Source organism: Tamandua tetradactyla, chromosome 3, assembly GCF_023851605.1.
Source record: "Tamandua tetradactyla isolate mTamTet1 chromosome 3, mTamTet1.pri, whole genome shotgun sequence".
Lineage (NCBI taxonomy): Eukaryota > Metazoa > Chordata > Mammalia > Pilosa > Myrmecophagidae > Tamandua > Tamandua tetradactyla.
In genome coordinates, this window is record NC_135329.1 from 173,583,915 (window position 1) to 173,599,612 (window position 15,698).

The 15,698-nt window shown below is 35.9% G+C and overlaps 1 protein-coding gene across 7 annotated transcripts in view; it reads right to left on the reverse strand.

Moving 5' to 3' along the window:
- SATB2 (SATB homeobox 2) overlaps positions 1–15,698 on the reverse strand; it is a 276,598-nt gene that overhangs the window by 77,706 nt on the left and 183,194 nt on the right. For all 7 annotated transcript variants that reach the window (XM_077154588.1, XM_077154587.1, XM_077154583.1 and 4 more), the window contains one exon: positions 5,136–5,608. In XM_077154588.1, the coding sequence (XP_077010703.1) occupies positions 5,136–5,608 (473 nt within the window). The remainder of the gene's footprint in view (positions 1–5,135; positions 5,609–15,698) is intronic.

Sequence of the window (15,698 nt, forward strand, 5' to 3'; positions counted from 1 at the left end):
TTGCACAGGTCAATCTGCAAAGACTGGGAAAGGTGTGGGGTTTTTTTTTTTATGTTAGTCCTGGTATTCAAGGAAAGCCCTGTCATAACACTAGCTGGATACAAGTTTTAAGAAACAGCTGCTTTAGACTCTAAATTCCAGTGATAAACAATCAAAAATAAAAATTTCAGGCTTCAACAGAAAGTTGCCAAACATATAAAGAAACCAGAAGCAATGGTCCTGGAAAAGAAGAAGATTAAAGTATTATAAACCTTAATGAGAAGGACCAGACCTGGAACATACCAGAGAAGGACTTTTTAAAAATGGTCCATAATATGCCTGAAGAGCTAAAGGAAAGCATGACCAATGAACTAAAGGAAATCAGGAAAATGACTGTTGAGCCACAGAAAATATCAGTGGTTCATTGATTCATCCTTTCATAATAAGAGGATCCAAACATAACCAAAGACCATAGAAACTGAAATAAAAAATTTCCTAGAGAGGTTCAACAGCAGATTGGAGCTAGCAGAAGAAAGAATCAGAAAATCTGAAGATAATAAAATTGAAATCATTCAGTTTGAGGAGGAGAAAGAAGGAAGAATGAAAAATAGTAAATAGAGTCTGAGGAACCTGTAGAGTTTGAACAGTGGGAGTCAAAGAAGAAGAAAGAAAGAAAAAGAGAGAATATTCAAAGAAATAATGGCTGAAAAATTCCAAATATAATGAAAGACATAAATATACACATCTGAGACACTCAACAAATTCAAAACAGGATAAACCAAAATAGACCCACACTGTGGCACATTATAATCAAAATGCTGAATGCCAAAGATAAAAAGAAAATTCCAAAAGCTAAAAGAGAGCAGCAACATGTCACATACAAGGGATCCTCGATTAAGTACTGACTTCTTGGAAACCATGGAGGCAAGAAAGCAGAGGTGACATATTTAAAGCACTAAAAGTAAAAAAAGTTGCCAAGCAAGAATTCTGTATTTGGTAAAATTGTCTTTCAAATATGAGATTTGTCAATCTGAGATAAACAACAAAACTGAGTGGATTCATTCATTAGACAGATCTATAAGAGATGCTAAAGAAAGTTCTGTAGGTTGAAAGGAAAGGATAACAGAAAATAGATCGAAGCCACTTAAAGAAATAAAGATCTTCAGTGAGGGTGATGCTATAGGTAAATATAAATGTCAATACTATTATATTTTTGGCATGTACCTACACTTTTTACTTCCTACAGGATTTAAATGGCTAATGCATAAAATGTAATGATAAATCAGTGGTTTTGGACTCGCAATGTATAAACATGCAATTTGTGACAAGAACTACATACATGGGGGGATAGAATACGGACATGCTTGGGTATACTATTGAAGTTAAGTTGGTATCAAAGCAAACGGGATAGATGTAAGGTTTTATATTTAAGGCCCATGGGGATTACAAGGAAAATATCAGAAAATACGCAAGCTCATAGACAGAAATTAGACTACAGGTTGTGAGGGATGAGGGGCAAAGGGAATCGGGAGTTAATGCATAATGGGCAGAAGGTTTCTGTTTGTGGAGATGGGAAAGTTTTAGTAATGAGTGGTGGTGAGGGTACCGCAATATTGTGAATGTAATTGATCCCACTGAACAATATGCTTAGGAGTGGTTGAGATGGGAAAATTTGCATTGTATATATGTTACCAAAATTTTTGAAAAAAGAGGAACTAAAGAGACAAGAACAATTAAATACAATAAATGATTCTGGATGAGATACAGCAAAGGAGGAGAAAAGGATTAAAGGGACATTAATGAGACACAGGAACAGACTGGAATATAGACAGAAAGCTTTACATCAATGTTAATTTCTTCAGCTTGATAACTGTATTTCAGTTGGTTACATAAGTAAATATCCTTGTTCTTAGGAAATGCATATGGCAATATTGAGTGTTAAAGGGGCACACTGTAAACAACCTACACATAAGTGTTCAGAAAATGGATAGACAGAATGATACAGAAATGTGGCAAAACTTTCCAAATTGGTCAATCTGGGTATCTGGAGGGTAAGAGTACAATGGAGCTCTCTGTGTAAGGTTTTTATTATTTTTGTAACTGTCCTGTAAGTTTGGAAGTATTTCAAAATAAAAAGTTAAAAGCAAACAAGCTCTTGGAAATACAGCTCTATTCCCTTAATTATGTTATTTTATATCATCATTCAAATGATATACTTACATGGCAAGGGATCAGTTATACAAGGTAATTAATAACTTCTCTTTGGAAAATCGGCACTTTCAAATGTTATGCATTATGAATTTTGGTTTTCCATCTGAATGTTTTAAACACAAAAATCCTAGGCTGATTTTTTTTTTTTTACAATTCTAGCTTTATTTATAAGTGCTATGCATGTGATTTTGTTTTATAAACGCACATTCATGCACACACACACAATAGTTACACTTGTTATGAAAACACTGATCAAACACAAATCCAGGAACACAAACTGTGGGGTCATGAAATGTATCAAATTGATTATTTGGTGTATTTGATAATAGAAGTATAGTAGAGATGATGAACTATTTCTGGAAAATATTCAATAAGTGATTGAGCACAAGACTGAGACTGACTTTAGGTATCCATATAAAATGAATGGTTATGATTCTATTTGCTTTGAGAAACAAAAAATGAGATTGTTCTCTATCCAAAGAAATAATAATTTTTATATATATATTTCTTTTTTAACATGGGCAGGCACTAGGAATCAAACCCGGCTCTCAGGTATGACAGGTGAGAACCCTGCCACTAAGCTACTATTGCCCACCCACAACTCAAATATTTTATTCTCTATAAAGTTAATTATCATCTGTTTATGATAGCTGGAAAATTATTATATTATCCACAAATGATTCCATTCAAAAGAGCCAACATTTGGAAAAAACAGTGATTGGTTTCATGGGGCATAGTACACTATAGTTCCCATTTAACAATGCTGCTGGTGAAACTCAGCTACCCCAGCCTTGCTGTTAGCGACTACAGTATGTACAACAAAAACAATCTGCCTGCTGACCTCCGGCTTAAGTTCAAACTGTGTCATTCTGTCAATACCATCTACCTTGATTAGGCTGGGCTTTATACACAACAGGTTATGATTCCAGAGGGATGAAAAGCTTTCTCAAATTAAAAGCAGAATTTTTAAGGGAAATACTCATACATTTGTATGCAACTTCCATTTGATATCCTCAAGGCTGGCCCATGAACTCAAACTCACGCTGATTGAAAGTGAATGTTTCCTTCTGGGTTAGCCATCTCACAATTTAATTGTGAGAAGGAAAATAATAAAATGTGTTCCATGCTTCAATTAGACCTTTTATAACTTGGCATTTGAAAGACAGCAAAGCCAACAGAAAAATCATTAATCCATAAGAATAGATAAAAAGGATTATACAGGAGAAGACAGACCTCCAGGAGTCTGTGGGCATACCTTCACACCATGATCTGTCTTTGTCTGGCCTCATTGTGAGTCTTCACTCATGCTTCATGTTATTTGGATAAAATAACTTCATTTGTTTCTAAAATCCAGAGTAATGCATCCATGCTTTCAATTTTATCCTTAACCAAAGGAACTGTATACACAACCAGGCTAAATAAAATATAGTCTAGCCATGAAATGCTTATTTATGCACATGAATGATAGATTAAACACACACACACACACACACATACACTGAACTGAAAAATGCAGTCCAAAGATGCACCATTTCAATAGATATTTTAAAGTAGTATGCACAGACCTGTTCGAAAGGACTAGAGCCTTTCATAACACCAGTCTATGGAACCATGGACACGCAAATGCTACCTGAGCCCTTTAGAAAGAAGTGGTGCAGTTATGTTTGGAATATGTGTGGGCCTGTCTCAACCTCTCTGAATTCATTTTCAAATGATGTAAACAGATACTGTCAATAGTAGAATATATAAATTAGCAGAATCAAGGGGGCAAAAGATTTCACCCTCTTAGTCTCCTGCCATACCTAATCTGTCAGCACCAAACCTCAAACAATCCCACTGTGTTTCTTTCCTGCTCAGGCCCCTGCAGTTTCAGCTTTGCTAAAGACTGTTACCAAACCACAGTGGCTGGCTCCATTACTAGTTCCTGCTGTTTAACTTCAGCTGAGGCACCAAACTACTTCACAAATGCTTTTATCTCTGACTGACTCCCTATCACATTAATGCTGTCAACCCATTTCTGGCCTCCCTTTGAATACTAAATTTTGGAAAAAGGGATACAGAGCCCCTATATCTGTATCTCTAGCAGCTAATCACTTCTTAACTCTTGAATTCCGGCTTCTGCCCCCACCACTCTAATGAAATTATACTCTAAAGTTTGCCAAAGACCTCTGCTAATCCAAATATCATGGCATAGATTCAAGCTTCTCCCTTACAGACTTCTTAGCTTTCTATAAGTTGATCAGTCTCTTGGAAACTCTATTCATCTTCTTTCTTGCTCTTACTACTTTTCCCAATTGCTCTGTCCCCATCTCTCCTGGATTTCTTCTTTCTCTTTTCCTAGTGCAGGTGGTAGTTGTGGTGGTGGTAGTGGAGACTCCCCAACCCCCCTCCTTCCCCTGACTCTTAAATTTCAGGATCTTTGAATATATTTCAAATCTCTTACTCCATCTGACAACTCTTCTTAACACCAGAGTTTCAAAGACCGCTGCACAAACTTCACTTACAAGTCTGCCATACCTTCAAAGTCAAGATAACTCAATCCAAAATAATCACCTTATCACCACTACAGCCATATTTTTCAATGTCTTCCTTGACTAGGGAATGATAATCAAAATTCAAGATAGTGCTTACATGGGCAGATGACAGATAGCATGAAGGAGGGGCACATAAATAGACCTGAGTCTTTGGTAACATTCTGGTTCCTGGGGTGTCAGGTGGTTCAGAGGTGTTTATTATATTATGAACTAATAAATTAATTAGGGCCACCCATGAACCAATGGTGACAATGTATCATGAACTAAGGATTATTAAGTAAGCTAATTCTGTGTGCTCTGGATCCATAACAATTTCGTAAAATTATTTTTAAAAAAAGGAATTAGGACCATCACCATTCAGTTTCTAGTATTATTCCTAACCACCAATATGATTTCCAATGCTAATTGTACCTGTGTGCGGTTGAATGCCACTCTCGCAAAGACAGCTTGAGACACACTGGCCCTCTTCAGCTCATCTCTGACTTGCTGGTAGATATCTGGAGAGACTTCCACAGATGAATTAGTTGGCTCTGGCTTAACTGCTCTGGGAATGGGTGGATGGTTCAGGAACTGCTGGTTAATGGCTTGAGGATGCTGGTGAGCCAGAAGCCGGCTAACGGCAATCTGTTGGTTTATCAGATGAGCCATGGCTATTTGCTGCCTGACAAGTTGTGGACTGAGCTGGGGAGAAAGAAGACCAGGGCTCATGATAGGTTGTAATGTGGGCACTTGGTTTCTGATTGGAGTACTGTGGTGGATTTGGCTATGAGGAGATTGTTCGTTGGTTTTCCCCAGGGATGCCAGCTGGTTCATATTTGGTAAGTGCATTGGACGCTGGCCCAGAACACAATAGTCTGAAAGGTTTTCTCGTTCCACTCTTTCCACTGTTAAGAGAGAAAAAGGATAATTCATTATTATTTTAAATGGCATAATTTATTGCTAATATATGTAAAACTAGATTATCATGTTTTAGTATATTAATGCAATGAACTTTTTTCAGAAAAGCAGAATGCTCCAGAGTAAAAGCAAGTCATTACTTCCTTCTGCAAATTTTTTTTCATAGACGTTATGAACGTAAAATATTTGGCACTTAATTTTCTTAAATGCTTAAAAGTAGGTATTTTATTGAATAGCCAAAACATAAACCACATACAAACTCTAAATCTCCCCATATTCCCAAGTTCTATCATCTCTCTCGTAACCCTCTACTATAAAAACACCAGCTGTTCTCATCTTCTGTAGCTTGTAGTTAATGGTGTAGTTCATCATTATTGGAAAATGACAAAGGCAACATTTCCGACTACATTAACTGTTACCTTCTAATAAAAATCTCACATAAATATTATTCCGGAACTAAGGAAACATTTACAGAAAATGTCTAAGGTATAGTATATACATTTATCTACTCACTTGCTACCTTTTTTATAAGAATACAGGAAATTAATATTTTAATGATTGTGATATGAACCAAGAAAGAAACAAATTCTTACAAAATTAATCATATTGCCTTGACTTACACAGTTAAATAAGGTTCTCCCCTCTTCAGGTTATCTACTTTCCTACAGTTTATTACAGATTTAAAGAATAACCTTGAAAGGGGGAAGGAGCAGAAAGTGAGTGTCATATATGCCCAAATATAAGGCAGAATTTTTTCTTTCACCAAGAATAATTCTCAAAAAAGAGGGAGTCACTTCACTTTTGAATCCTTATCCAAGTATCTGTATTATTTAATTTTATAAAATAAAATTCTGTTTGGAAAAAACATATTAGGTTGAAAAAAATCGCAATCATGTTTTAAATGTTTATCGATATAATCTAACAAAATCACTTTTTAAGCAAAACTTTCATATAGATTTAGTAATTGTGCCTTACAATGCAAATGCTGGATAATTATAAAAAGCCTATTAAAGTTCATTTTAAAGAGCACACTACATGCTGGATATGAAAAATATTCACCAACAGTCAAATTTTTAAAAATAATTGTCCTTATATGCAAATAGTGCTTGTAGCTGCTAATACAGTTTACAATGACACAGCATCATACTTGGACCAAAAAAGCATGAATCTCAAACAATTTAAGCTGAAGTGACGTGTCCTGGAAAACAGGGTAAGATGACTCAAAACAGTGGATTTAGTGATGACAAGGACACCAATGCCAAAGCACGTGTGAAGAATTTGAATAAAATCAATGAACTATAAAGATGGGAAAAGTGATATTTCTAAATTCATATCTTATGTAAAATTTGGTTTTGAAACATATAGATGGAAGTAAATCAATACATTTAAAATGTAAGTAGACTTTTGACCATTTGAACTGCACATCTTAATTTTAAATGTTCAGAACTTCTCTTTGGGAAAATAGGCTATAAGCACATATCTTGGGATCACCTTATATTCAGACATATATAGTACTTTTTCTGCTTAAAAAAAAAAATGAATGCTTGCTTAGCTTTCCTATGAACTCGCAAATAAGTCAAAAGTTTATTTCAACTGCTAACTTAATCTCTTCAATATAATTCATTTGGTTTATTTGTTTAGATATATGTCACCTTTCCTTCATAAGGTTCAGGGTGAACAAATTATTTTAATCCTACTCCTTAGAGGCAAACATTTTCAATCACTGCATTATAAACTTTAAGGTACATACTCCTAAAATCAAACCAGGCAAAAGATTAAGAGCCTTCTGTAAAGGTAAACTAGACCAGCTTCCATAGAAGAGGAATTATTATTATTATTATTTCTTTATTGAAAAAAGAAGTAAGGAGACCATGAATTGCTTTCAGAGTACAGAGTAGTACTGTAGATGCTAAGATAGTGGCATCTATCCTAGGCCAACTATTTCTGCCTATAAAATAAGCAGAAATAGTTGGCCTAAGATAGATGCTTGATTTGCTTTTGTTTGCTTGTTTGTTTTTTGATTCAGCCAAACTAAAAGACAATTAAAATATTGAATTGTTTTATGTTCAGGTACTTCTTTAAAAGCATGAATTTTATCCATTTCCTCTTCTACTTATAAAACATAAAATCATTCTCTTAGAGCATGCAAGTTTTGACCAAATACTAATTTTTTAAACTCGAGTATTTTAATTTTTCAACAAATGAATTACATTCTAGTGAGTTTGCTTTCTTGAGATACATCTAAATCACAAAATTAATAAGAAACACTCTATTCTCAGATTCATTCATAATTATGCAATTAAGCAGAAATATCAGAACTCAATGAAAATCATATGAATTGGAGCAACAGAATCAGAATAATGTCAGTCCACATTCCTTTAAGGTTTACATAATAATTCTTTCTTATGAGTTCTCAAATCCTTATAAATTCATATAGTTAGGAACATCGAATGTGGAGGTATCCTTAGAGATGTGTCAGTAACACCATGAAGAAGCAACTTCTTAGTACATCTTAATGAAGGAATTGCAAATGCAAATACTTCTTTATCCAGGAAGGTAACAGCAACCTGCTGGAGAGGTACTCAGTGGACTGAAAGTTTGTCCCATTCAAATGGAGCTGCCATCACCTCGCCCAGTTAATTTTTGCCATTCTAGTGTTGTCATTTCTCCAGATTTTTTTTCAAGGGAAAAGAAAACTCTAGATTTTTACATGAAATTTTCTAATTTTAACTATTGCCTACAATAAAGACAAAACAAAATATTTCTCAACACCAGATCTAGCCTATGGGTTACCAGTTTCAAAATTTTGTCTATGGGACTAAAGACACTCATATTTTTTTCAATCAGTGACAGTCTACCAATAAAAGTCAGGTTTTTCACTCCTAAAACTGAAGAAAAAGATCCATTCTCCTGAGAATGCTTAAGAATCAAATGCTTCAACAGCCCACATCTCTACTGGTCAAGTCAGCATGTGATTTCTGTAATGTCTGCACAGATTTGGCCTAATTTGAGAGATTTTTTCATTAATTTCTGCTACCACTCTTATGCAAATAATATTGGAATAGAATTATAGCCTCTTCAGACCCAGAAGGTAAAAAAAAAGCAGACAATCATCAGAATATGTAAGGCTCTGTCTAAAAATCGAGCCTCAGCATCTTTCCCTTCCCTGTCCTGCCCTGATCTTCCCATTCCATTCTATCCCACTGGTATCCTCCCATCCCGTCCCACCCCATTTGAAAGTGATCACATGGCTTGAAATACAGAGCTGAAAGCAGCACCTAGTGTTGTTTTGTTTTCTCACTCTGTGATAAAAAATCATCACATAAAATCTCTCTTACACTAAACCAAGACCAAAGACAACACTTTGGCTCTGAGGCCACTCTTACCCTGAAATATACAGCAATGGATCAAAAATCCTGAAAAACACAGACAAAAAAAGCAGTGCTGCCTTTGATGGTGAAAGTGATGCTTACATGTACAACTGCTCCCAGGGTTTTGAATCAGAGCTACAATTTAATTCACAGCGAACTTAATTCTACTGATGCCAAAGTCCTGAGAGTAAGCTGTGGGGTGAGAAGTGCCTGGGGGGAGATGCCATGCCAAGCTCATACAAGTCTTCAAAAAGGCCATGGAACTAACAAGGTAACTGGGGCTCAAATGCTTCTCTATCTGGTATCTGAGAGGCTTTCCAGACTTAATACAAACTCTGGAAAAGGATCCCAACCCAGAAGGCTTCCAGATGAACAGCTTGGATCTGGAACCTTCTCTGGTTTCTGATAATCTCAGAAAACTTTTCAGATTTTAAATAACACATTAACAAAGAGATTCTAAAAGATCTTGCAGATTCCTTCAAGCTTTCTGGGACTGAGCGAAAACTACAGGGAATAGGCAATCATGGTCCAACTACCCCTGTGCTTCTGTATTCCATTAACCCCAAACTAGGTGGAGTTATTTTCATTAATTCCTCCCACTATTTTATTCCACTTGTGGTAAAAAAAACTTTTTCCATTGCTAGAACAAAAATAAAATAAACAATTTTTAAAACCATAGGACACATATTATGAAAATAAAATTTAAAAATAAAACTTTGTCCAGAAATGAATGTGACCAGCTTGGATTCTCATCCAATGGATGAAAGATATGAATCATATGACAGAGAACATCTGCAATTGCTCTTTATAAACGCTGTAAATGTGAAGTGTTTCGTTGAAGATAGTAACCTATAAGAAATAAAATGGGGTATGTACACTCTTGTATTGTGGCAATAGCCTGAGAACCTTGGACAATCACAATAAAGTCATATAAGATTTAACTATAGGAAACTGGGGCAATATACAATTTTGATCTATAAAAATGGCAATTCCTTATGGTTCAACCTAATATTTATTTTTGACACCTTTGTGAGCTGACCTACACATTAAACAACTCTACTGTGCACCTAAAATCTTTCAGCAGATTAATTTACCCAACAAACTAAAATAGTAGCCCATCATTCTGTGTTGGATATACCCACTCACTAAAGATACTTCTGATTTATTCTCTCTTGGCCAATAACCATAGGAACAAATTCAATTTGTATGCAAAACCATTTTCTGTGAACACAAATACAGACAGGCACATTAGCAGGAGCCATGTTTAATAGGCACTATCTATTTATCAGATATGAATCCCATACCATAAAGAAAAAAAAAACTATCACCGGAAGAATTCACTAAATGTAATCAAAGAAAACATAAGAAGTTTGAAAGGATGGAAGGGCAAAAGAAAAAAAGGTAATTCTTTTAGGGAAGGGCAAAAGAAAAAAAGGTAATTCTTTTAGGATTATCAAACCTAAAGTTTTTTTCTCTCTAAATTTGTTCAAGAAAATTTGTTTTGGGGTTGAGAACTTGCTTGCAAAGTCTCTGCCTAGAGCAAGATACTCAGAGCCAACTTGTTAACTCCTAATAAAACAAGGCTTGGAAGGAAATGCTTCCAGCCCTATAAGCAAAGTGTACCAGCCGGCATTGTGATAATACCATGGGACTGATTTTCTTAGGTGTATTTTCCCCTTATTATCAACTTCCTTTTTCCATCATATTAAACTCCACAGAAATATATATATTTACCATAAAGCAACTCGAATCTGGACACCTCTGTTCCTTTGGCAATAAAAGCTCACAGGACCTATTATGTTCCATGGAAAAAGTGAGCATTATCCACCTTTACCCTTCCTGCAATCTTAACACTCTATATCAGAAAACTAATGCCCCTTTAGTTCTAAACCATGTTGTATCTCATTTTGATATCAATGATTATTTCAATTATTCTTTCTATATAAGTTAAAGCTACTTATATCTAATAGTATCTTTATTTATACTCCTGGCTTTAATCTGAAACTATGATTTCAGAGATGAATTCAGTTCTCGATGCAAAATAATCACATTTCAGAAACTTAACACAATCATTTAGGAGCATTCTACCTTTGTCAATTGCCATCCTATGGTGTATTAATTCTTTGGTCCAACCTCCTGAAGAGAAGTTAATCAAGGGAAAAATAAATCTATGATACATTCTTTTCCATTGGACACTCTCACTGACTTCATAGGATTTAAATGTTTTAGGCTATTACTTAAAGGATTGAGGCTCAATAAACTAGCTGGAAAAACCTCAAAGGGATATATTGTTAGGCTACATGTTCCCTAATTTGTCCCTAATAAAGGTATTACTGTCCCTCTGAGTAGAGTTGACTGTTGTTAAATGTTTTCCTCAATAACTAATTAATCGAAAAAGGGAATGATTCTAACAGATTACTAATCTGCTAAGGGCATTTGTTATATGAATTAAACAAGCAAAAAATTTCTGTAGTTAACCTCTGCCTACTCAATTGAGAGATTAGCTAAAAAATAAGAATAGTCATAATATAATATGTGAAGAAAACCTGTTCTAAGTGCAAATGTTCTAATAAGTTCATCTACATTAAATTCAAATTTATTAATATTTATTAAGTACCTACACTGTCCAAGGCCCTATGTCCACAGGACTCCAAGGAGGGCCCAGAAGGGATGGGCCCCCAGATATTCTTTCAAGGAGCATATGGTCTCATAGGGGGATTGGTCAAGAATCAAAATTACTACAAAACCTGGAACTTAAAGAGGTGATAGCTTGAAAGCCCCAATGTTAGAGCTTGTGATCTGACTTGTACTCTAGAAGACTCCAGATTCAAGTCCATACCTTAGGAGTATAGGACTCCAAAGTCAGATAAGCTCAAATTCTTAGAAAGGGCAGAATGATGGCCCATCATCAATCACGCAAATAGATAAGTAAGCAACTGTTTCCCATCAGACAATTGATATCCTTGGTTCTAGTATCTTACATTTAAGAGTGTCAAGCGCCTTACCAACTTAAGTGCTTTTCAGCATTTAACTTTGTAAATCGTCTCTGAGACAATCAATTTCTTCAACTGATCATGGAAGAAAAAGACTTACTTGATTTTTTTGTATTTCCACATATTTTTAAATTCTTTATTGATATATTATATATTCACATACCATGTAATCATCCAAAGTGTACAATCAATGGTTCACAATATCATCATATACCTGTGCATTTATCATCATAATCAACTTTTTTTTACCTTTTTGGTAAAAAATAATATATATACAAAAAAGCATTAAATTTAAGCGCACATCACAACAATTAATTGTAGAACAGAATTCAGTTTGGTATGGGTTACAATTCCACAATTTGGGGTTTTTACTTCTAGCTGCTCTAAGATACTGGAGACTAAAAGAAATATCAATATAGTGATTCAGCAGTCATACTCATTTGTTAAATCCTATCTTCTCTGTATAACGCTACCATCACCTTTGATCTTTCTCCCACTCTTTTGGGGTATTTGGGTTATGTCCATTCTAACTTTTTCATGTTGAAAGAGGCTGTCGATAATAACTGGATAGGGGGATGGAACTAGTTGATGTTCTTGAGAGGCTGGCCCCTCTGCATTTCAGGATTTATCTGGTCTAGGGACGTATCTGGAGGTTGAGAGACCTATTTGATTATAACCTGCTGGTTTCCCCAAAATAAGATGTCACCACAACCACACTAGATTTTCAATAAGCTGCACATTCCCTGGTCTACCTACAAAATATCTCATTTCACTGTTCTGTGGATTCTTCATCAGGTACCAGATCTAATTTTGTTTTTTGAGTTTTTAATTTTGTTTCTGGGCAGGACAAATGGAAAATTAAAGCACACTATCTAAAGCAAGAGAAAAAGTAAGAAATAAGAAAAACTAGCCCACTATAAACCCTTAATTATGTCCCCTCAGTTCAACCCTCCTGCTTTTCTCATTGTTTCCCAAAGATGGTCTGTCCAAACCTTTTTCAGATGCTCTCCTCACCAACTCGATCACTCTCTTGTGGACACCCCTATTCCCACCATATGGCATGAGTGGCCTTATTCTTTACCAAATTTTCCATCTCCAAAATCTGTCTCCTTATCCATCTCCTTCTATTTACTCCAAGCTCAGAAGAAGGCACAGCTCTTTCTTTCAAAGACAGTGTTCTCTGTGCCTCAGATCCCTTTCCTTCCTTACTTGTGAACTCTTGCTTATCACACCCTTCTCCTCTTCAGAGACTTTCGGCTGCCCTGGCTCCTTCTCCCTGAGTATTAGGAAGCAGGGAGAGAGGGGACAGATTCACTTAACCCAAATGCTGTAGTTAGCTACCTTTATATTTTTTCCTCTCTATGTCACTATCTGCTGTTTTCATCCTCTTGCCACTCCCTGGCTCCTTAGTTGCCTTTTGTTCTCACACAACAGGGAAACAGCTCCCTCCATTCTCATTATGGTCTCCTTTTTGTTTGCCAAAGCCAAGAGCCTCCAATAATCTCTCCCCTTCTGCCCTCCTTCTGACACCCTTGATAACATGTTCCCACTGGTAATCTTTTTTCCCTTGGCTTCCCTGATGTTTTTACCTGCTCCCTAATCACATTTTCTTAACTCATCAACCTTTTCTTTGTAACGCTTCCAATCTTCAGCTGATCTTTCTTCTTTGGAGAATGTTTCTTTGGTACCATTTCAACCATCATGTCTGAAAAAAATGGCTCAAAAATCTATTCTCTAGTCCCGTCCTTTAGTCCTTCCACATCTTGAGTGCTGTGGTGAACATTTCTACTCAGCTGCCCAAGTTCTATCAAAATACCAGAAACTTTCCTCTGCATTCAGATTGTCCTATTTGTGTCAAAACCACGAGTCATTTAAACTCAAAACCTCGACTCTGATTTTGATTTTTCCTTCTCTTTTCCACACTCATACTCACTCTCACCAAGACTTACTGGCCCTCCTCTATTTGTATCTCTTACACTGCTCACTTGCTGTTTTTCATCCAAGACCAAACCTCCCTCACTGCTTTCTCTTCCACATATTACTTCAACAGATTGGCCTACTCCTTCCATTGTGTACACAATGGCCCTCCCCTCACCACTAATCCCCCTTCAGCGATACACACACTGACACCCACACATAGCTTGAGATTGCTTCTAGCAGAACCTTCTTTTAAAAAGACCACCATTTTTTTGCTCCCTTGTTGAAAAACCTTCAATCATTCTCAGAATGCCTCCACTGGGCCTTTAAAGTCCCCTAAAGTCTTTGGGACTCAACCTTCCCAACCTTATTTCCCATTATTAAACATAATTGCCCCCCACAGCCAGGTCCCAATTGTTTCTGTTTCTTCACTGTGTTTGGTGCAACCACCATCTCTACACCCAGCTACCCTCTTTACCTTTTCCTTTTCACTGATCAAAATCTTAGTCATTCTGGAATCTAACGTATCATGGAATCACGATAAATGTACCTGCCATTCTAGTCACATTGGATGACCATCCATAATTTTTCACATATACTATACTCTCTTACACCTCTGCATCTATATTAGTGAACTTACAGTTTCCTGAAATGTTCTTTCTTTTTCCTTTTTGAGAAACTCTACTTGTCCTAAAAGGTATGAATTTATGTACTACTTCCTCTCCAAGGCCCTTACCCCACAACCCAACACCTAGCTGGTAGAATTTATGGACCTACTGTACATTTGGCAGAATATAATTATAGGGCTGCCTCCCCTGCTAGACCAAGGAAAGCACAATAAGAGGTAGGAATCACATTTTATGTGATTCTGGATTTCTCTTAGTGCTGGTAGCGCTGAACATGGCCTGCAGTAGAAACACTCATTAAACATTTGTTTAATTAAAATGATTTATTTAATTGTGACTGCAATTCTCTTGTGAGGCGGAACTGGGTAATGCTCTCCATATATTCCCAGTACTTAGAATCCTGCCAAGTATATAAAAGTAGATGCTCAAATTTATTTGTGAATAACAAAGATTATGTGCTATATTATTTATCGGTTCATGTTGATGGTAGACTTTTTGAAACCACGAAGTGTATTCTATACTTTGTTTAAATGTAAGTATGGAAGGTAGGAAAAAAGGAAGGGAAGAAGGGAGTTAGGAAAGCAGGTCATTTTCCGTTCTCCATCCTTTTTTAATGTGTATTTAAAAATTGCATTATAAATAGCATAAATATGAGGAGATAGTAAGTTTAGTTGTTTTAATCTATAAAGCACATTGTTGAAAAATTATTTTTATGTCTTTAAACAGTTATGAATAAACATATTCAGACCAAAGAAGGAGCTACTAGTACTGCTAGACTGAGTTTCTTAAAATCAAGGCAGGAATTAAGCCACTTCTGAGATGAATGCCCAGGGCATTCCCCACACACCATCCCTTCACCTGCTGACACTATCAAAGAGCTTCCACTCATCTGGCAAGCAGGCTTAGGTGCCTGATGAATACCTATTGGTAATAATCATCACAGTGAAAATGCATCACGCTATTTAAAATGCTGGAAAGCCAGTCAGATGGTAAGCGGTTGGTTATGAATATGATGTTTCTGTTTCCGTGAATACAATATTTATATAAAATTCAAAGGACTTGATGTTGGCATCACTTTCATCAAGGTACATATGGACAAAGAAACTTCCTATCCAGAACACCTTCATTTAAATCCAAAGCTGAGAGTAAATTTCTTTCATGACTCAGAAG